Source organism: Eschrichtius robustus, chromosome 6 (genome assembly GCF_028021215.1).
Source record: "Eschrichtius robustus isolate mEscRob2 chromosome 6, mEscRob2.pri, whole genome shotgun sequence".
Classification (NCBI taxonomy): Eukaryota; Metazoa; Chordata; class Mammalia; order Artiodactyla; family Eschrichtiidae; genus Eschrichtius; species Eschrichtius robustus.
In genome coordinates, this window is record NC_090829.1 from 134,525,188 (window position 1) to 134,548,108 (window position 22,921).

Below are 22,921 nucleotides of genomic sequence, written 5' to 3' on the forward strand. Positions count from 1 at the left end.
AGATGGCCAGCAAACCATCAGAGGCTCGGGGAGCAGCAAGGAATAGATGCTCATTCACTGCCCTCAGGAGACACCAACACTGCCAACACCTTCATCACAGACTCTGCGCCTCCAGAATTGTGAGATTTCCTTTGCTTAAGCTCTGCAATCTCAGCAAAGGTGAAAGGTGAGTAAAAACTCACCACTCCAGATCCCAAGAGCCATTCTCCTTCCCAGTGAATCAAGTGCACTAATTGACAAGTGAAACGGACTAGCTGAAGTCTTGGTCACCCCTCACAGCCCCCCAGCAGAGGTCACCAAAAGGTCAGACCATATACCGAAGTCTCAGTCCTTGCTGTTCCCCATATATTATTGGCTGCATGAAAACCAGAAACAAAAGAAAACCACCAACATGTAGAATTTCATTCACATAATGGTGGGAGAGTCCCTGGAGCAAGAGAGGACAAGCCTTGGTGCAGAAGCACTTTTCAAGAGGCCTCTGTGTCACCTTTTCTCATGTCTCTTTGGACAAAGCAGAGTGCATGGCCAAGCCCAGAGTCAAGAGGAGAGATAGATTCCACCCCCTGATGGAGGAGTAGCAAGGAATTTGTGGTCTTTGTTTTTTTTTGTTTGTTTGTTTTGCAATTGAACATACTTATCTACTCCTATGGACAAGTGTGTTCCCCCCAAAATTCATATTTTGTAGCCCTAACCCCCAGTGTGATGGTATCTGGAGGTTGGGCCTTTGGGAGGTCATGAGGGTGGAGCCTTCATGATGGCATTGGTGTTCTTTTAAGAAGAGATTGCTCACTCCCTAACATGTGAGGACACGGGGAGAAGGTGGCCGTCTACAAGCCAGGAAAAGAGACCTCCCCAGAACCTGGCCACGCTGCCACCCTGATCCAGACTTCCAGCCTCCCGAACTGTGAGAAAATAAATTTCTGGTGGTTAAACTACCCTGTCGGTGGTATTTTGTTATGGCAGCCCAAGCTGACCAAGATACCTGCTTATAGGTGACCTAGAAGTCTCACCTAAAAACAAATAGAGCATGTCAGGAGGCACGGTGCTGAGAACAAATGAGGCTGCCCAGCTGGGTTAAATTCAAGAAGGCATCAGAGGAGCCTTTAATCTGCTCCTGAGGGATGACATGGAGTTTGCCAGATGGAGAAAAGGAGGGGAAACTTTCCAGGCAGAGGGAACAGCCTATGCAAAGGCGGGTAGTTGTGAAAAGTCTGATTCCTCTTGCTCTTAATCTTGGAGAAAACAAAACTTCAGAACCTTAAGAGATTACTTTTCCACTGCTTTGGGGTGTTGTGTCTGAGATACTGGTTAGGTTTCTGTTTGGTGCCCATGACTTTGCTGGCGGCATTGGAAACGGAAAACCCAAAGAGAATTTAATTTTAAAGGCTGTTTAAAAAGCGAGTGAAAGTGGGACCAATTTTCTTCCTGGGTCAGACACCAGTATTATAAAACATCCCTTTTATTGTTTTGAAACAATAAAATGAAGAGTTCGCTTCCAAAATGAAAGCAAACTCCTGTCTCCAGAGGTTTTTTTTGGACCTTGACAGATGGATGGGGCCTTTCTTCAAGACTTCTGACACTGACTCAGGAAGAAAACCAGCTTGTCATTCAAGGAAAGCTTGGGAAAGAAAGCTCTTCCCCACAAATGGAGCCCCCAGGATCCTCCTCTAGTGAATCAGGGATTAACAATGGAAATGGAAAAAGGTGTGTGACATCTTGGGGAATTCCCGTTATTTTCAATGATCATTGTTTTTGTATTTGAACTGTATATGAATACCTTTAAAATCATTCACTTCTTTCCTTTAACCCCTATGAATGAAATATCTATATCTCTATCTCCAGTGAATTTTGAAACTTCAGACACAAAAATTAAATATTTATTCTGGTGCAGTGAACTTTTTTTATTGCAACTGACTTTTCCTCAGAGTGACATATATGCTAATTTAAAAAACCCTTTAATGCAGATGTACTTTTTAAATGAAAAGAATCCAAATTAACTTAATTTTCAAAATATTACAATGCTCTTGGGAGAACTTCGGTGAATCTCTAAGGGTAGGGAAAACGGAAATTGAGAGTTCTATCCCCAAAACATTGAGAATGCAACATTTTTTCACCAAAGCTGCTCTCTGCTCTCGTGGGGGCATCTGAGGTGAGGGAAGCATTTGTGTGAAGACCTGGTACTTAGTGGAGTGTCCTGCATAATACACCCAGACCACCCTCCCAGGCTCACTGAGTCTGTTTTCACTTTGTGGGAAATCTCTGTTCCAGTGCTGTCCCTTTGGGTAGACAAGTTGGCCGAGGGGTACCATCTTGTTCCCAGCCCTACTATCCCCATATAGACCTAAGCATTCAGGAGGAAGAGCGGGAGAATTTGTTCCAGTCCTCAGACTCCGTTTTGTAAAAGTACTACCAGACACCAGCAGCTACTTCCAGGGCTCAAATCTGGAAGGATAGCCTTTTCTCTTCATTCAGGCCCCCTTAAAATGAAAGATGGCAGGAGAAGCAGGCAGAAAGAGGAGACTGATGGCTTCTTTTGGGTAGTTTAGAGCTTTTGGCTTTTCAAAGAGAAGGTTTCTTTAGCTTCTGAGCTTTTTCAGTTATAAAATACAAGACTTTTTTGTTTTTGTAGCCAGCATGTGCATTTAAAATAGAAGAGGAAAAGGAAGAAAGGAAAAGTCGGCGGGAGGTGGGGGGCAGAAGCCTTAAAATCCACAAGAAAATAATTGCTTGCTGAACACAGACCACTTAATGGAGCAGTTGTGAACTTTGAGATTTACCAAATGGATGGATCTGTTCCTGCTCTATTTTTAAGACCTTAAATCAGAAGTTTGATACTGAAAGATGGAAGGCTATTGCTTTTAGGCGGAGAGTTATTTTTAATTTTTCCAAGGCAGTTTCTTTCTTGAAGAATCACACAGAAGCAAGGTGTGTCAGCTGAAGGTTCTCTCAGTTTCACTCTGGTATAAACTGGGCTGCCCACTGGCCCTGTGAGAACCTGTATCCACACCCTGCCCTGACACCGTAGCTCTGCCAATTGCTTTGTCCCTTGTGTCTTGTTAAAGTTGCTGGCCGACTTCTCCAGGGAGCTGTGACTCTATGTCTTTCCTTTCAGAGATGCCAGGTGATACCCCAACTTTTCCTCCAGGGAATATTTCTGTGTTTCAGATTAGTATCAGGACCACAATTTGGCTCCTGATTTAATCCCAAAGATTCCACATTTACATTTCCCGAGGCCCCTTCCTCTCTTCTTCTAGCTGCCCTTCAGTGGCACTTTTTCCTTCTTTTTTGACATCAGAGTATTCCACCTGGCCAGTCTCTCTGGATTTGCTTCCATCCTTATTTCTTTCTGCTTGGAAAACCCTGAATGGTATTTGCTTGTTGCCCTCCTTTATCCCAGCATCTCATTACTTTCTTTCTTTAAAACTATCTGTGGTTCTTGGGGGCCCCATGTCTGCCATGGAGAAGCGAGAAAGCCCATGGGCCATGTTTCAAAAGACACATCAGGAAATTCTGAACATGTTTTTGAAACTCCTACTAATTCTATGGGATTACAGAGGTTTATAAACCGCATTCCACATTTTTCCCTTGGTATTCTCACATCCTTCCGAAATGTCAAAGGGACTGGATTTCTCTTTATCCAGATATTAAGCGTGTATGAAAACTCTAAGGGAGGGGAATTAAGATGCTCAATCTGGTTTCCCTTTTCAAATCTCCTGCGGCTGTAGGACTATTAATGTACGTTTCCATTATTATTTGGCAATAGGTACAAATATAATGGTAGCTTTTTATCTCTCGTTTTTAAAAGTTTTGTGATGAAATGACAGGTCACATTTATCAAGCAGTAAATTTATGCCAGGCACAGCATTCAGCACTTTCTGTAGCTTAGTTCATTTGACCCTCATACAGCCTGAGAGGTAGGTACTATTATTATCCACATTTTATAGATGAGAGACGCTGGATGAGAGAGCTGGGTCTTCTTTACAGATTTGTGACTGTTTTTTGTTGATGATAAACTCCTCCAAGAGAAATGGAAACCTGGAGTGAGTTTGGTAAAATAATCAGGTAGAATTACTATAAAAACCACTTGCTCGATCCTGGTCTGACCACAGAGTTCACGGACACCATTTTTAAGACAAGCATCTGCTACCTTTATCTGTGGTCACCACCAGATCATAGAGAGGGGCAGTGACTGGAGGAGATTTTTTTTTTTTTTTTGGCTGCTTTGGGTCTTCGTTGCTGCACGCGGGCTTTCTCTAGTTGTGGTGAGCGGGGCTACTCTTTGTTGTGGTGCGCGGGCTTCTCATTGCGGTGGCTTCTTTTGTTGTGGAACACGGGCTCTAGGCATGCGGGCTTCAGTAGTTGCGGCACGCGGGCTCAGTAGTTGTGCCTCACGGGCTCTAGACTGCAGGCTCAGTAGTTGTGGCACACGGGCTTAATTGCTCCGCAGCATGTGGGATTTTCCCGGACCAGGGCTCGAACCTGTGTCCCCTGCATTGGCAGGCAGATTCTTAACCACTGCGCCACCAGGGAAGCCCTGGAGGAGATTTCTGTCATCTTTTGCAGCCAGGCGTGACAAGGAGACAAGCAGTTTGATGTCTTAAGAACTCCTTGAAGGAAGAAAGTTCATAAAGCTTTTAGAGTCAGTTCTCTGACCCCATATTACACTCACCAAACTTCTTCAGTTGGATCCCCGTCCCATTACCATAACATGCTACCTTATGTAGCATTCTGCACTCTTTCAGGCACCCCGCCTGTCACAGCATGCTCTGTGTCCCTAAAGATAAAGGGAAATAGAAAAGGTCATAGGGCGATATTCATCAAACTTCAGTATCGTTCATTCTTATAAAGGAAGAACATTCTTGGTAACCCCTCGTGTTGACTTGTGATTTTTATTTAAGTTTTACTTATTGTGCATGCATGTAAAATTAAACTTTTATTTAGGGTCCTGTAGAAATGAAAAACCAAAACTCATTTACAAGTTAAATCTAACCAAGACTAAAAGAACCCCCAAATATTCAAATTAGCAACATTCACTAAAGGCCAAGACTACTGTGGGTGGGAGCTGAATTGCTGTATGCAGTCTGAGTGTGGTTCTCACCGCTGGGCACAGGCTTTTTGAGCTGCTCAGTCCCGGCTTGGGATCACTGCACCCGCTCACCACTTTTCACTCTTTGAGTGGCTTTTAACCTTGAGTGTGCACGGGAAGCACGTGGGGGGCGGGTCCCCACCCCCCGAGTTTCTAACTCAGTAGGTCTGGCGCGTGGCCCAAGAATTTGCATTTCTAGCAAGTTCCCAGGTGATGCTTCGGCTGCTGGTCTGAGGACCACACTTTGGGAACCACCACACTCTCCAGATCATCAGGAGGCTTTCTTTCCCACAGATATAAGCATAGAGACATCACTGACAAATTAAGTCCACCTCTGCTCCTTTCTCATTGGCCTATGATAATAAAGGTGATATATTTTAGCACACACCTTAATAAAGGTGTGTGTTGGTAAACACAAATGCAAAAGCAGGCACTGCAGTCAAGTGTGTACAGTGGAGGTGACTGGGTTATATGGCAGCCGTCCCATGTCCCTGGTTGGGCTTTGTCAAATGTTTTAGTATTGTCACCACAAGAAAAGCAAAAGTAGGACTGCTGAGCCCCTGAAGTTGTGTCCCTGTGCCTCAGTTTGGGAATCACTGTATGGGTTGGGTACCATAAAACACCTGCGGGAAAAATGATATTGTTTAAGTACCAGGCTGTTCAGCTTTAGGTGTGAGTGTCAGAGCCAGGATTAAGGCACACAGAGGTGAGCGGGGACAGGATTGACTGGTCGTGTCCCACAGCCAATGGGTAGAAGTTGTAGACTTTGGCTTAGTATTTGAAGCCCCTCCCCATGCATTGCCCTGAATGGCCCGAGCTGACTTAGGGAGGTTGGAAGCTGTTTGACTCTGAGGTTCTTCAGGGGTCTCCAACAACAACCTTGTGGAGTGTCCCATGGGGTTTCCATCCATAAGAGCCATGTGTCCAAGACCCCTTTGAATGCAAAAATGATAAAATTTGGAGGCCCTCTTAGTTTTCCCCCTCATCAGTCTCCAAGCATCCTCCAAGCAAGGATGGTTGGCTCTGCCTCAAACAGACCCACAATGCAGCACTGCATCCCAGTTTCTCAAACAGGTTACATCCCCTAACACCGCTTCCCTCTGCCCCCAAACTGGCTCTCCTCCCAGCTTCCTGTCTTCTATCACGATCACCACCATCATCCTGCTTTCCACGTTTGCATCTTGCTTCCCCTTCAAACGTCTCTATTGCTAATTTGCCTTTCTCTTTCCACTGCACACCATCCCTCCCGTTCAGACTTTAATAACAACATGACACAGTCTCCTGCGCCCCATTCTGAGCCCACATCCACTTAATGCCAGGTGACTACTCCCCAAATTATCTGGCCATAGAAGGTTTATTCACCCAACATCTATTCTTGTCCTGGGAAACGTGTTCCACTTAGCACACACAGGAAAACGCTGCTCTAAACGGCTCTGCATGTGCTTTGTTCATTCTTGTCTCCATTTCTTGGTCTACACAGTTTATCCTCATATCCAGCCGGCCAAGACAGATAAGCTCACACATATATACTTACCCCTGAGAGGCCTCCCATCTTCAAGTACTTATTATAGTCCTCTGTCTCCCTTAATTGAACTCCTCTGGGGTCAAGAGCAGCAGAGTTCAGCATTTTCTTATCCCCTCTGCACTCACTATTTGAAAGAACTGTGCTTATTTATTTGTTGACTTGCTGGTTGTCAGCCTTCACCCAATTCTAAGTCTAAGATGGCAGCTCCTTGTCTGGTTCCCCACCCGCCCCAGAGCCAGCATCTATTCCACTGCCTGGGGCAGAGAGCCGACCTGCAAGCATTTGTGGAATGAATGTTGATGTATCAGTCTCCCTAACTCGACTGCGAGTTACAGAGCAGGAACTGGGTCTTGGCATATGCCTGCAATTCGAGAATGATCTCTAGCTGGAGCCTGTGGGCTCTGTACCTGTCCTTCTCCGGAGCGCTGTGATTCAGAGGCACCTTGGTGGAATTGGGCCCCAAGGGTCTTCATTTCAGTCAGTCTCATTGGATTTGTTTGGACTGGAGATCCTGTTGCCTCTTTTAAAAACATTCCCTTGGGCGCTTTTGAACGCTTCAGACCTCTTGGCAGGCAAGGCATTTCATCCCCATCAGGAAATCTCATCAAAATGATCCTAGGTTTGCACATCAGAAGAATAAAAATCCTCCAAGAGATGTTGCTGCTCTCTGGTTTGGCTTTGGATATAAGTATAGTTAAGCCCATTCGAAAGGTATTCTGACCACATCTGAGATATTGGGCCAGAGCTGTGTGGCAGAATCTCACAATAAACAATAATATAGAAAATAAGAGTGGGAAAGAGACTTCCTTTCCCCTCCCCACCCCCAAAGGAATTTCTCCAGTGACAGGCCAAAACAGAACTCAAGGGAAGAGCGAAACACCAGTGTGGGGTATGAGACTTTTGTCTCAAAGGGCTGAGTGGTAACCAGGCATGCTGGCTATGCCGTGACTTGCCCTCCTATGCAGGGTCTTGCTATGTATTTTTTGGTCCGACCTCCTCCCGGCTCCACCTTGTAAACTGTACTTGGAAAACCACATCATGGCAGACCTACTTTTATTCGAGGTTCCCATTTACATGAGGTTCCCCAGGTATTTTTCACATCATTTGGTCTGGACTTCCTTCCACAAGGAAGGGACATAGTTTCCCCTCCTTACTGGGATAGCTCTTGAAGCTCTTTATTTATTTATTTTTAATTAATTAATTAATTTTAATTTAATTTTATATTGGAGTATAGTTGATTTACAATATTGTGTTAGTTTCAGGTATACAGCAAAGTGATTCAGTTATACATATACATATATCCATTCTTTTTCTGATTCTTTTCCCATAATAGGTTATTACAGAATATTGAGTAGAGTTCCCTGTGCTATACAGTAGGTCCTTGTTGTTTATCACTTTTATATATAGTAGTGTGTATCTGTTAACCCCAAACTCCTAATTTATCCCCCCCTTCCCCTTTTGGTAACCATAAGTCTCTATGTCTGTGAATCTGTTTCTGTTTTGTGAATAAGTTCATTTGTATCATCTTGAAGCTCTTTAAACTCTTCTTATTGCCTGTCCACATTGTCAGAGTTGTGCTTTCACCCACGTCTTTCACATTTGCTGTTTCAGAGCAGAGCTGAGTGTTCTAGAAAATGACCAAGAAGGAGCACTGAGGTGGACATGAAAGTGGCAGGACTGCAGCTTCCCCAAGCCCACGCCCTCTTTGCCATCCTCTCCCCGGGGTCTTCTTCTGGTCTCATGCTCTGGTGTCTCTCTTTTCAGAGGTGTGAACATGTATGCCATGCTGACCGGGACCCTGCCTTTCACGGTGGAGCCTTTTAGCCTGAGGGCTTTGTACCAGAAGATGGTGGACAAGGAAATGAACCCCCTTCCCACCCAGCTCTCCACAGGTAACGCACCTGCCACTCCGATCAGGGCCCAGGGCTGCATTCTAACCACCGGAAGCAGTGTTTGTTTTGCAGCACTGGAGTTAGGACGACCCTCTGCTTGTACTCGGTCTCTTCCTAGTATTAAAGCTAAGTCACAAAAAATGGTTGGGTTTCCCGTCTCTAAGGAGGCACTCTCCTCAATCCTTTCTTTTTCCGTTGTAATTCTGAACCCCTAACTTCCTCCTTCTGCACAAAATACACATATCAAAAGGATCGTATAGTCTCCCTTGGAAAAATACTTTCAGGCTGGTGTGTTTTAAAACTCACCATAGTATCATGTTGACTTTGAAAAGAATGTTGATCATCACATTTCTATTGTGTCTTCCTTAGTCAAGTCACTGTAAAGAAATATTAGTTTCATTCAACTTTGGTCTGGGATTTGTTTAGCAATGTGAGTTTTTGAGCCTGTTCAGGAGCTTTTAAATATATATAGGTTTGGTTACTTGATTAGACTGAATCATCAGGTGTGTTTGGAAACTACACTCAACTTTACCTGGTTCACGTTTCAGTAAACAGTTCGTATTAAGGTTTGGTTTCAGATCCAGCAGATTAGTACAGTTTGTTCTTTGGTTTGTTTCACAATTCACTTCAAGTTCCTGGCCTTGGCTTGGCCTTGACAGTCATTTAATTGGCTCCTTAGAATAAACTCAGCTTCACTAAGATAAGGCATGTGGCCAAAAAAGAAAAAAGGAGTAATTATTTAATTCCAATGTATGAAACATGGTTAAAATATAGCATTTTTGTTTGACTACTATCAGGTATTTTTTTCTTGAGTTTATAAAGCATCCATGAGCCTGACCCGGAATTTAATGCTTGCCAAATGGCACCCAAGCTGAAATGCATTCTTATAGGTAATTATCTAATTCGGTTCATACTTTCATCTCTGCTGGGGAGGTTCGAATCTCTGGAGGCTGAAAGCAAAGGCGGCATTATGTACTTGGAAAGATGAGTTACACAGTTCTGTCGTTGTAAAAGAAATAGTTCTGCACCAAGAGCCATAACTCCTGGAGTTAGAAAATGTGCAAAATGTTGATTGAATTGTTATATTTATGTTTTAGAGCTTTCTGAAATGTTGAAAGTGCTGCAATGAAAGCACATTCATTCATTCATTCCATATTTCACATTCATTCACTTATTCCATGAATATGTCCTGGGCATCAACTCTGTGCTAGGAATGCTCTAGGCACCAGGAGGATAAAACAGTCTCTACCCATATAGAGCATACATATCAGCAGGGGAGGCAAAAAAATAACATATAAACAAACACGTGTGATGTTTAATAGTTTAAGTGCTCTAAAGAAAATAAGATAAACCAGGATAAGGGGATAGAGAATAAAGATAGGTTTTTGTTGTTGTTGTTGTTGTTTTTTAACCAATTACAATTTTTAAACACCTTTTTGTTGTGGTGTAATTGTGGATTCACATGCAGCTGTGAGAAATCATACAGCGAGATATGTTTACCCTTCACCCAGTTTCCCCCATTGGTAGGATCTTAAGTAACTGTAGTTTAATATCACCACCAGGACCTTGTTAGAATCCATTGAGCTTATTGAGATATGCCTGCACTTGTGTGTGTTGGTGTGTATTTAGTTCTGTGCAGTTTCATCACACGTGCAGAGTCATGTGACAGTTACACAGTCAAGATAGGGAACAGTCCCATGACCAGGATTCCTCGTCCTACCCTTCTGTAGCCACAGCCAACTCCCTGCCTCCTAATTAACCCCTGGCAACCACTAACCTGTTCTCCAACTCTACCATGTGTCCTTTCAAAAATGCTGCATATTTATATATATCACTTTTTGTCACTCAGCATAATTCCTTTGGGATCCGTCTAAGTTGTTGCACGTATCAATCCTTTGTACCTTTTTCTTGCTGAGTAGTAGTCCATGGTATAGATATACCATAGTGTAAATATTCACCCGTTGAAGGACATTGGGTTGTTTCCAGTTTCCAGCTACTATGAATAAATCTGCTGTCAACATTCATATACAGGTTTTTGTGTGAACATGTTTTCATTTCTCTGAGATGAATGCCTAGGAGTGAAATCGCTGGGTTGTATAGTAAGCACATATTTGGTTTGTAAGGAACTGTTACACTCCTGTTCTGAGTGGCTGTACCACTTGGCATTCTCTCTAGCAATGTGTGAGTGATCCAGTTTCTCTGCATCCTTGCCAGCATCTGATACTCTCACTACCTTTTATTTTAGCCATTCTGATAGGAGTCTAATGATACCTCATTGTGGTAACAAAAAAGACTTAATGTTTATAAATAAATTCAATCTTTCAAGGTAGTCTCTTTAAGGGTTATATAGTCATAAGTACTGCCATCTTTCAGAGTGATTCTGAAGTTCCTCTTATGATTCAGAGCCTGTTTTGTCCTAAGTGGCCCAATACAAAGAACAATAGGAGGTTGTTTGTATCCTCATGCCTGGAAAAAGCAGACAGTGTTCACTTTGAATCCCAGTGAAACCCTAAAGAGCTGGAGCTGCTTCTCACTGTATTAGTCAGGATAGCCCAGGGTATGCTGCAGTAACAAACAGCCCCCAGATCTCGGTGGCATAAGACAACAAAGATTCTCTCTTTTTTTTTTTTTGGTCACGCCATGTGGCAGGCGGGATCTTAGCTCCCCGACCAGGGATTGAGCCCGTGCCCCCTGCATTGGAAGCACAGAGTCCTAACCACTGGACCACCAGGGAATTCAACAAAGATTCATTTCTCATTCCTGCTTTATGTCTATGGAGAGTTGGATCAAAGGTCAAAGGGTTCTGCTCATTCTAGTTAGTCAGGGTCCCAGACCAATGGGGCAGCCACAATCTCAAATGTATCTGATCCGTTCAGAGGGACAGAGAAATCTAGAAGGTCTCATGTCAGCAGTGAAATCTTCCACCAGCATTCCACTCATAACTCCTAACTTTCTAAAACATGTCACATGGCTTCACCCAGCTAAAGGAACTGAGGAAGTGCAACCCTACCATATATCTGGAAGGCAGAAAGCCAGAAATATCCGTTGACCAAACAGCATTATTAGTGTGAGCCACAGGCTGTAGGAGGAGGAGCGGGGGTGGGGGGTGGGCAGTGGTCCCTGCCATCGTCACTGAGGAGGGTCGGGCAGCAGGGCAAGGAAAGGTAGAGTAAGAGCACGAGGAAATCAGTCTCATTACTTCTGAACCAAACTTGTTTTTACCCCCAATACTATTATCTGGCCTTAGTAGGCTAGGCTCTAAGTGTCTTCTGATTGTGACAATTAAATTTACCCTTAAAGAAGTAAAAGTTGCACCCCTGAAAATGTTAACAAAAAAAAAAAAAGTCCAAAGGAAATTCCACAGAAGAAAAATTAGAAATGTTCCAAGCAATGTCAGCATCCCTGGAGTTGGGGTCCAACCTCACGTAGCTCCTGCGCTGAGCAGACAGTTTTGACTTTGGCCTTAAGCTCTGTGTGTGCTTGTTAAAGATCTTCACATTCCTACAGGATGTTGTGGTCTTGACTGGTGAGGCATGAACAAGCATGAAGTGCATTTCTATATCTGATTTTACAATTAAGGAATTTGGACATTGCCCTCCCCCTTTTATTCTTTTACCATTGGGATATGTGTATATCTGCTCATCTTGGGCTTTAACCCTTTGTGCCAGGTACCAAACATAGCGTTGGCACATAGTAGTTGCTCAGGGAATCTAAGTCTCTGGCACTTGTGTTAAAGTGTGTGGCCTGGGAAGGCAGCCCATAGATTCATTTGACTACTCAGATACGGGATCTGGCTCGATGTGGTAGGGCCCAGAGCTGTGCCCCAGCTGCTGAGGAAGCTCAGGTCATCTTGTTTACAGAGGGAATGACTTCAGTTTTGGGGATCAGCCACTGCCCTTCCATCAGCCCCCTGCTTCTCCAACCCTTTGTTCTTTGCACCCCGAGTTTACCACTTCTCCCTTCTACCGTGCCTGGCCCACCTTCATTTGTGATACTGTATGATACTGCCTTGTTTACATCCCAGAATACTAGCTTACAGTAACAAGAGTAGCTGCCATTTACTGAATGGCCATCGGTAAGTGCTTTTCATAGTACCTCCTGTTCTCAAAACAACTCTGTAAGGTAAGTTCTATTATTCCCAATTTATTAAGGAGGAAACTGAGTCTCGGTGAGGTCATATAGCTTCTCTGGTTTTTAATTTGCACCTGCTTGACCCCCAAACCTGAACTTCCCTACTATACTGGGTTGCTTCCCTATCTTTCTTTATGTTATTCAGTATAAGATGCCTCCGCTCCCCTCCCCACCCCAGATTTGGTGGTTTTATCTGTTGTCCTCATGTTTTGAGTGGTATCAAAATTGAAACGTCCAAATTGAGGATATGGCATTTTATTGTGTCTCACTAACACATCTTTTATTAATTTGATGATTCTATCATTCATCCTTTTTTTGAGAATATTTATTTGGTTGCGCTGGGTCTCAGTTGCGGCAGGCGGGCTCCTTCGTTGTGGCACGTGGGCTCCTTAGTTGCAGCATGCGAACTCTTAGGTGTGGCATGCATGTGGGATCTAGTTCCCTGACCAGGGATCAAACCCGGGCCCCCTGCATTGGGAGCGCGGAGTCTTAACCACTGTGCCACCAGGGTAGTCCCCTATCATTCATGCTTGTAATGATCTTTCCACGTCTGTTGTGTAATAGCACTCTTTTTTAAGACTAAGTTGGAATAATTTTTGCCAAATTTGAGCTGAAAAAGAGCACAGTGTTATTGCCCTTGTGAGTGCATTCTGCACGCTTTTGAAGATTGCCTCTCTTCTCCACCACGTAGTCTGAAAGCTTAAGCTGTTGGGATCTTGCCAATTCTGGCTTCTAGACAGTTTCTCTTTCTGCTTGTTGGTGCTTGTACATCACAGAGTTGTGAATGCCTTTCATGGCTTTCACGTTTACCTTTTCATCACTACACCTCAATGATGGCACTTAGAATACATTCCAGACACTCAGTTCAGACCTAGAGGGTTTTGCACCATGAAGTCACTGAAGTGATGCTGAAGGTGGGGTGTTAGCATTTGTGAGGGTTGAGCCAATGCCAGTTAAGATTTCTGAGATGGCCAACAGGCACATGAAAAGATGCTCAACATCGCTAATTATTAGAGAAATGCAAATCAAAACTACAATGACATATCACCTCACACTGGTCAGAATGGCCACCATCAAAAAGCCTACAAATAATAAATGCTGGAGAGGGTGTGGAGAAAAAGGAACCCTCCTACATTGTTGGTGGGAATGTAAATTGGTGCAGCCACTATGGAAAACAGTATGGAGGTTTCTTAAAAAACTAAAATAGAATTACCATATGATCCAGCAATCCCACTCCTGGACATATATCTGGAGAAAACTCTAGTTCGAAAAGATATGTGCACCCCACTGTTTACAGCAGCACTATTTACGATAGCCAAGACACAGAAGCACCCTAAATGTCCAGCAACAGATGAATGGATAAAGAAGATGTAGTATATATGTACAATGGAATATTACTCAGCCATAAAAAAAGAATGAAATAATGCCATTTGCAGCAACTTGGATGGACCTAGAGATTGTCATACTAAGTGAAGTTACTCAGACAGAGAAAGACAAGTATATGATATCACTTATATATGGAATCTAAGAAAAATGATTTAAATGAACTTATTTACAAAACAGAAATAGACTCACAGGCAGAGGAAACAAACTTACGGTTACCAAAAGGGAAGGGCAGTGGTGGGGGGAGATAAATTTGGAATTTGGGATTAACAGATACATAGTACTATATATAAAATAGATAAACAACAAGGCCCTACTGTATAGCACAGGGAATTATATTCAGTACCTTGTATATAACCTATAATGAAAAAGAGTGAAAAAGAATACGTATATTTTTATATATGTGTGTGTGTGTGTGTGTGTATATATATATATATACACACACATACATATATATGAAAAAAAAGATTTCTGAGAAGCCTCGACTGTCAAATAATTGTTGTTGCTGCTTTCTCCTGGGAGGTGATGAGGAAGGAGCTTCAGGTGTGGGAGACCCCAGCTGGCATCCCATGGGCTGCACTGGAGCAAAAAGTTTGATGGCTTCATCTGTCTCCTGTGGCTCTTTCTCTAGGCACAGGGTCAGGAGCTCACACAAGCCAGTCCAGACTTTGGAAAGCTGCAGCTCGTGGAGGTAACAGGTTTTGCACCGGAAGAGTGTGTACCTTCTGTGACATGGAGCACAGAGAGGGAGCGCGCCCTGTGCGGGCCATCCCTATGCTTGAGCCCGCGTGGAGACCCCAAGCGCTGGCTTAGAAGACGGGCTGGGACGCATGGCTGTGCCCCCCATGGCTTTCCAGGACAGTGGAGAATATTTTAATCCCTTTTGCTCATGAGTCAGAGGGATAGTCAAGACCCTAACACAAACTTCAAAGAGCTCTAAGGATGTTTTCAAAGTCCTTTTTGGATAGGAAGGCAATATTTGTGATGTCCACAGAAAGAAAATTCACCAGTAGAGATCTGAACTAAAATTACTCGTGCTCATCAGCAATTTGTGAAGGCGCAGAGCGCTTGTTCTGAAAATAGAACAAAAACACGCATCCAGTCTGTTCTTAGCTCTTCTGGTTAATCATACTCTGAGAAAGCCTGGGTTGCTGTTCAGGTCCTTTGAGGGTAAGCAACAGAGATGTCTGTAAGCGGAACATCGTTTACTGAATAGCCTCCCCGTTTCAACTCATTAAGCTCACATCTTTTTTTCTTTGACCAATAGATGCCCCTGATAAAGCAAATATAAATGATCTTACAATATAGGGGAGGTGAGAGAAGGGAGATAGATAGAGGTTCCAACAAGAGGAACCCCTCTTTTGGAGCCCCACTTGCTTTTCAGAGCATTGAAGAACATTTTAGAAAAGTTTTATTTGGAGACCCAGCTATAAACCTTAGAATAGTAAATGTATCTCATTGACTGTTCTGGCATCTACCCATATATTTTTACCCACAACGTTCTCAAAGGGAAATGACCTTCTGGTGACCTCATCAACTGTGTGGGAACCCACCTGAAGAGGTTACCTGGGGTCCTGAACTAGCAAAGGTTATTTCTTTTGGGTTGATTCTGGCATCAGAGTTAGCTCCTTCTTTGATGGCTTCATTTTTACCCCGTGAAAAATGGTTGACAGTAACACCCATCATTCTGTAAAGGACAGTTTTTGAAATGACAACTAAAGCCTGTGAGAAAGTGAGAATTTTTATGACTTATCACTGAAAAGTTAGATTGTCTTAGAAAACTGAAAAATAGCTTTGGAGAGAAGATAGAAAAGTTTGGTGACCAAGCAAATTAAGATTATTTTCCGGAATCTATTACTTGGTATATTGGAAATTGGATATCATGTAGAAAGCTACATAAAAGAGTATTTTTTTCTCTTGCAAGGAGAATATCACAATGCTTCATAAAATGAGTATAAATAAGAAAATATCCTGGTCCCAAAACTCAAGCAAGACAGACCATCTTCATTTTGAAGGAATCCCTGGCATTCCTTGTCCATATGAGGACCTGCATATTCTCCTGCTGAACAATTTTGGAGCCTGTGACCTTCATGTGCATTATAAACGTATTTTCCCATGTTGTGTAGTTGTCTCCATTGTTATAATCTTAAAGGATGCATGTATAGCACAGGGAACTATACTCAGTATTTGGTAATAACCTATAAAGAGAAAAGAATCTGAAAAGAATTTGTATATATATAATATATAAATATATAATTATATTATATATATAATAATATATATATATTCCTCAAAACCTACCTTGAGATCAAGCACTGTCTTTTTACTTTCTTTCATCCCTCTTTGGCTCACCTTTAGCAGTGGACCAGAGAAGAAACCACAGCGGTGGACCATAAGATAAGACCACAGGTGGTTTGGGGAAGTACAGGATGTGGGGAGACCCGCACTGGTTCGTGCTCTACCGTGTTCCAGGTGCACCTCTTGGACAGATATCTTAAACTCTTTGACTTATGACACCCAGAGATCCAGAAAATAGATCAGCAGTGGCTCAGGAGGTGTGGTGGGTCCCCTGCCCTGGGTCTTCCTTCAGCCTGTAACACATGCGTGTTCTCTGCTGAATGCCCTTACAGGAGCCGTGAACTTCCTGCGTTCTCTCCTGGAACCAGATCCTGTGAAGAGGCCCAATATCCAGCAAGCACTGGCGAATCGCTGGCTTAATGAGAATTACATGGGCAAAGTGCCATGCAATGTCACCTATCCCAACAGGTAATCAAGTGCACACAGAGGGACTCCTCCTCGGGCAAGATGGGGCCTGTCTTACGAGCCCCTGAATAGTTCTGGAGAGGAAGCTACACGTGATTCGAGGAAAGGCCACGCCTTCTCTTAGCTGCCCTTCCCCACTCCGCACACAAGAGGGAGGGTAGGCGGGGCCGGCCCGTGTGGCTGTGCAGAGCGCGCCCTGCAGGGGGCGCCCGGCGGAGGGCGTGCGGGCGCTGAAATCAGGCCGCACTCCCCTTATCAAACCTGCTCCTGCGGGCCTGCGTTTTTCCAGAGCAGCACCTCTTTCTAATTCACAGCAAGGGACCGTGTAGATTAGCTATGACCTGAGTGAGTGTGTGTGTGTGTGTGTGTATGTTTGTGTTTGAGTGTGTCTGTGAGTGTATCTGTTTGTGTTTGAGTGTGTCTGTGAGTGTATCTGTTTGCGTTTGTGTGTGTGTGTGTGTGTGTGTGTTCCACTCAAGAGCTCTCCTGTCGGCATCGGGTGGAATCCAGGGGAATCGCCTCTCTCCCTTTTCAAACCATCCCCCCGGGCTCCTCTTCTGCCACTTCTTTGCTCTGATGTTTGTTTCAGCCGGAAGTCCCCTGCCCTGAAATGTTGGGGGCAGAAAGAAAAGTCAAGACTAGGAGTCCTTTGCTTCAGGCCGTGTCTCCCCGTGCCACTTCCGTGAGGAGGAGTTTTTAGGGAAGGCTTACAGGCAGGAGTCCACAGGAGTCCTTGGGTATCACTGAGGGACACCTCATGATGGCCCACATGTCCCCATGCGTGGGTATCGAGTACAGATTTGAAAACAAGTACAGGAAAACATTTCCTTGTACTTTTCCCTACTCATTTGACATATTGTTAACTAGCCCGAGTGGGGGAATGAGGACCCTCCCCCTTGGTGACTTTAGAGCCAACGTGAGGACCTATGGGTCCAATACCCCCCAGGACTGGGACCTACCTTGAGTCCTTCTTCCTTCAGACCTAGAGTGGGCTGTGCATTCTAGATCTGAAGCTCAGATGAAGACAAGAGAGCCACGGATGAAGCGGGACAGTAGAGCACTGACAGGGCAGGGAAGAGGTGTCCTCTGTGATCATATCTTCAAAATGCCCAGGAAGGTCTGGAAACATCCACCAAGACTTATGAAAGTTGCAGCACTGACTTCTCCAAATGAGATGGGCAGGCAGAGCTCCGTCTTGGGGAGGAAGTTCTATAAGAACTTCAGGGGGTGTGGGTGGACAGTGCCGGGACCCGCCTCCTGGCTACTGGGCCACATTTGCACTCGCCATGGCCATAGATAGCTGTCATCTACAATTCTAGCGTTTGACTTGTGGGAGGTAATGTAAACAAAGTCTAGGTTACTTAGGTTACCAAGGGAACCTGGAAATAGACTGCTGGTTTCCAGTGCTGGCTCGATTTGGGCTAGTACCTGAAATAGACACCGGGAATATTAGCCCAGTGTGAGACGGAAAGCAAAGCCGAGGGGCCGTGCCTCATCACCAGGGCTCACGCTGCCTGGCACGCCCAGGTGTGCTCTCTGTAAAGGAGGAGGCGCTGGTGGCAGCCAAATGAGTCATTAACCTAATGTAATCATGGTCTAAATGAGCAGAATCAATCCACTCAATGCAGCAGCTGTTAAAGGAAGTGAAGCCACTGTTAAAAATACAGTCCTCCCCCCACCCCCCTGCTTGCTGACCACATCTTCACTCACAAGGATTCAGGCCCAGGCATCTCATTTTGTAGCTTATAAACAGGCTTTTGTAGATTAAAACTTAAATTCTAGTAACCTATACTGGCTTTGCCAGATTGGTCATTTTTGCATTTGGACTTGGTCAAAAGCAATAAAGGCTGCACATGATCTAGTTGGGTAGATTGTAAAAATGGTTAAGAGCTTGTATATTAAGGAAAACAGCAGCTCAATATCTTCTGTTTAGGTAAGATTCGTTACTCATTTTATACTCGAGGCAAATCAATGTCCAGTTTTTAAGTAATAAAACCAGAAATCTCAACTATTGGGAAAGACACGTGTTATTTACAGTCTTTATTATGAAAAATATATGATGCAAAAAAAAAAAAGTGCTTTTGATGATTATTTTTCTGGTTTTACCAGCACACAGATGAAGGGAGTAAGAACATGTGACCAGGGAAAGGAATATTTTCTTTATGAAGTCTATTTTATAGCTTCCCGACATTCATAGCCCCAGATTTAATTATTTTAGATGTTGTCAATGTTTTACGTCTGGGAAAGAGAGAAAAAAAAGGTCCTGTGTTTTATATCACTCTTCTGTAAAGCCTTCTGTTAATTCATTTGGGCCTCCAGGTTGATATCCCCAAGACGCAAGAGGAAAATGTCTTTAAATGTAAACTCTTTATGATAAATGTTCATGCCAGTCAGTCACAGATGTCTGCTGTGTGCCAGGCTCCCCTCCCTGTTCTGGGAGCAGACACTTTTTTTAGAGCCGACCTTGGCTACCTCCTTCCTGTCCTGCCTGGGCCTGGACACTCTCCCACACCTCCAGTTAGCTCTGGAGATGAGTGGGAGGGAAAGCAGGTCATTGGTTCACAGGACAGAATTAGACCAAAGTGGAATAAAATTGGATTTAGTGCAGATTTACTCAAAATTATACCTAGTGTTCTGGAACATTTTTTACCATTGTCTATATCATCAAAACTTGGAGGGATACGTTTGTTCTCTACATCTGTGTCTCAATTTCTGCCCTGCAAACCAGTTCATCTGTACCATTTTTCTCGTTTCCACATATATGCGTTAATATATGATATTTGTTTTTCTCTTTCTGACTTACTTCACTCTGTATGACAGTCTCTAGATTCATCCACGTCTCTACAAATGACCCAATTTCGTTCCTTTTTATGGCTGAGTACTATTCCATTGTATATATGTGCCACATCTTCTTTATCCACCAAGGGGGGAAAGTGGTGGGGGGGAGGGGTTGGTGGTGGGATGAACTGGGAGATTGGGATTGACATATATACACTAATATGTATAAAATGGATAACTAATAAGAACCTGCTGTATAAAAAAAATAAAATTAAAAAAAAAGAAAGAAACTTGGAGAGATAACACAGGTTCAACAACTGATACAGGAGAGCACTAAATACATGCATTGCTTATTGAAAATGTTTAAAATATTACTCTCAGTCAAGAGCCAGTCCACAGTCTACGTTTGGCAGAGTTCACCTGTTTTGGAAGACAGCGGGTACAAAGGGCGGAGACCGGGTGTCCCCCCCTGCTCACTTTCCTCCTCTCTCCTCCACCCCCAGCCCCACCCTGGTGGCCCCCCACACCCAGGGCACCCTCCCTTCCAGGGCCTGCTCCTGGTAGGGGGCGGGGCCATCCGTGTGTAGCTGTGGGTGATTGGCCAGGGGTGGGGGGGAGGGTCACAAAAATCATGATCTGATTGGCTGGGAGGTGAGGCCATGAGGCTGTGGTCTGATTGGCCAATGTCAGGGCAGTGATCTCATTGGCCAGGAGTGAGGTCAAGCGGCAGTGGTGTCATTGACCTAGGGCAGGGCTGCTGGCACGTGGTTGTTACCAGATAGTTTCAAACAGTTGTGCTTTCTGTGTTAAGTGCTTGTGGCAATCTTCACGTAATTGTATCCTTTTTAAACAAACGTTATTATTTTTAACCATTAATCACACCAACCATACTCCAACCTGCTTTCTAGAATTTGTGATTTTGTAGCCAACAGGAGTGAGGAAGGCAGATTTTGTGGTTTTTTGGGCACCTTTTCTTTGGACGGCACTTAGCCAAATAGAGGGAGAGCTGACCTAGGTTACAATGGTCAACAGACCTAGGTCTGCCCTTGCTGCCCCTACTAACGGGCCTGTGAACTTGGCAAGTCGGTTTCCTCTTCTGCACCATTATGGGGTTATACTGTGTGGTTTTTCCTAGTGTTATGGTTCTGAGGTTCCACCAGAAATGTCTTCAGACTCTTTGGCGGTGGTTACAGAGCTCTCTAGCCAGATGTGCTCGCCTTCCGCTCACAGAGTACTGTATTTGCATCTGTCTTAAGGACTGTAGCACGTTCTCTCTGATGACACACCTCCACTACCAACACACATACTCTCTATGCCCCTCAGTCTGTTTTTGTGTTCCCCATAGCTGCCACTTCTTGCCTATGTGTCCCTGTGCAAGTTACTTCCCTGTTGTGGGCCTCAGTTTCTCCACCTGTAAAATGGGGATAGTAACGGTACCTACTCATAAGACTGTCATGAAGAATAAATGAATTTATTTTCTCTCTTCCCCACTGGAATGTAAACTCCATGAGGTAGGGACTTGTTGAATGAACGAAATGAGTGAATGAGTGGTTAAATGAATGCCTGGCATTCATTTCTTTGGCATTTTATCCCAAGGAGTTTATCTTCATAATACTCCTGTGTAGAAGCTTTAACCTGTCCTCTGAGAGCACTTTACTTTACAGCTGAGCCCCAAATCCCCTATTTGTGAACTTGTGAACTCACATTGTTCCTTTAAACACTCTCTGGGTTGGCTCCTGAATACCCTCCTTTCCCAACTCAGCTTCCACCCAGCCTAAGTGTGGGCTCCACCCCATCTCCAATAAATACATTTTAAGGAAAAAATGTCAAATTGTAAAGAAATTTGGGACAATTGGGGAAATTTGAATATATTCTAGATATCAGAGAATATTAAGAGATTACTAAAATTTTGTTGGCTGTGTTGATGGTATTGTGGTTCTACAGGAGATGTCCTTGGTTTTTAAAGATGCAGGTCGAGGTGTTTAGGAAAAAAGATGTCATGATGTTTGTGATTTAAAATACTTTAGGAAAGAAAGGAAGGGAGGGAGAGATGGAGGAAGGAAGGAAGAAAGAAAGCAAGGCAAAGTGTTAACAATTGGTTCAACCAGGAATTGGGTACACACATAGGCTATTAGACTATTCCCTTTACTTTTCTGTATATGTAACTTTTCATAATAAAAAGTCAAGTGAATGAATGAGTGTATGCATGGACTGATTGTCCCTGAGGGGGCCCGTGTGTGTGCTGGGGGGGCGGTTTCTGTGCTGTCATGTTTGTGACCATCGCTAAGGAGGCCCTGGAGCCTCTCAGCGACGGTGGAGAAGTGACTGGCTCTGTGTCCCTCTGCCCCGCAGGATTTCCCTGGAAGACCTGAGTCCGAGTGTGGTGCTGCACATGACGGAGAAGCTGGGCTACAAGAACAGCGACGTGATCAACACCGTGCTCTCCAACCGCGCCTGCCACATCCTTGCCATCTACTTCCTCTTAAACAAGAAGCTCGAGCGCTATTTGTCAGGGGTGAGTGGAGCCCCGCGGTGGTTTTCTCTGCTCTCTGTGGAAGAACGAGCTCTGACATTTGAAATGTTTCCCAGTTACTGACACTTGGTCTGAGCTGTTAATTGAAACTGATGTGAGGCTGAGTTTCCTGAAGGTGGGATAAAATAGTAGCAAAACCTGCTTCTCAGGGAGCGCTTTTTATCTGAGGTGTTTTAAAAATATTCTCCCACAGAGTTAAGCTCTGGGCAGGCTCGTGAGAGATTCAAGCCTCTTTTCCTTTCAGCTTCTTGTTGCCTTTTTGGCTCTGTTTCTCTTGGCTCCTTGGGGTCCCCACTTAGACGCACTGGGGCTTGTGTAATCATAAAAGTTGGGGAGCAGAGCCCCTCAAGCATTCACCTCTAAAGCGTGGTAGATGAGAAAGCCACTATTTACATTTACTTCTCTAGAAAACAAAAGTGAAACCTTGGCCCCTTCACTCAGTCTGGGCATCAGATAGTCCAGGTGTCGCGTGTGTTGAAGATGAAGGAGGTAGAGCTGGGAGCCTGTGTTGGGCCATGGTACCCTCATGCTTTGGTCACCTTCATCCTTCTGCCTCATGAAGTTCATACATGCCTGGGTGAGGGAATTTACATGCTTCAGTATCTAGTTTTGACGAAATCAACTCTTTCCAAATGGACAATGGTTAAAAAAGAATTCTGCAAAGAAAAGTGGATCACAGGCAGATGGATTGTGCATATCTCTCCTTCTGTTTCTCCTACTCAGAACGGTGAGGACTGACCAGATCTAACAGGAAGTCAGCCAGAGAAATTTGGAACTGTCAGGAAGCCCATCTGAAATTTGATTTCATACCCATTCCTGAAGGATGATCT

At 44.1% G+C, this 22,921-nt stretch overlaps 1 protein-coding gene across 1 annotated transcript in view; it reads left to right on the forward strand.

Moving 5' to 3' along the window:
* Positions 1 to 22,921, forward strand: part of HUNK (hormonally up-regulated Neu-associated kinase) — a 105,768-nt gene that overhangs the window by 62,878 nt on the left and 19,969 nt on the right. The window contains exons 5-7 of the mRNA XM_068545755.1: positions 8,376 to 8,503; positions 16,648 to 16,783; positions 21,911 to 22,073. Of these exons, the coding sequence (XP_068401856.1) occupies positions 8,376 to 8,503; positions 16,648 to 16,783; positions 21,911 to 22,073 (427 nt within the window). The remainder of the gene's footprint in view (positions 1 to 8,375; positions 8,504 to 16,647; positions 16,784 to 21,910; positions 22,074 to 22,921) is intronic.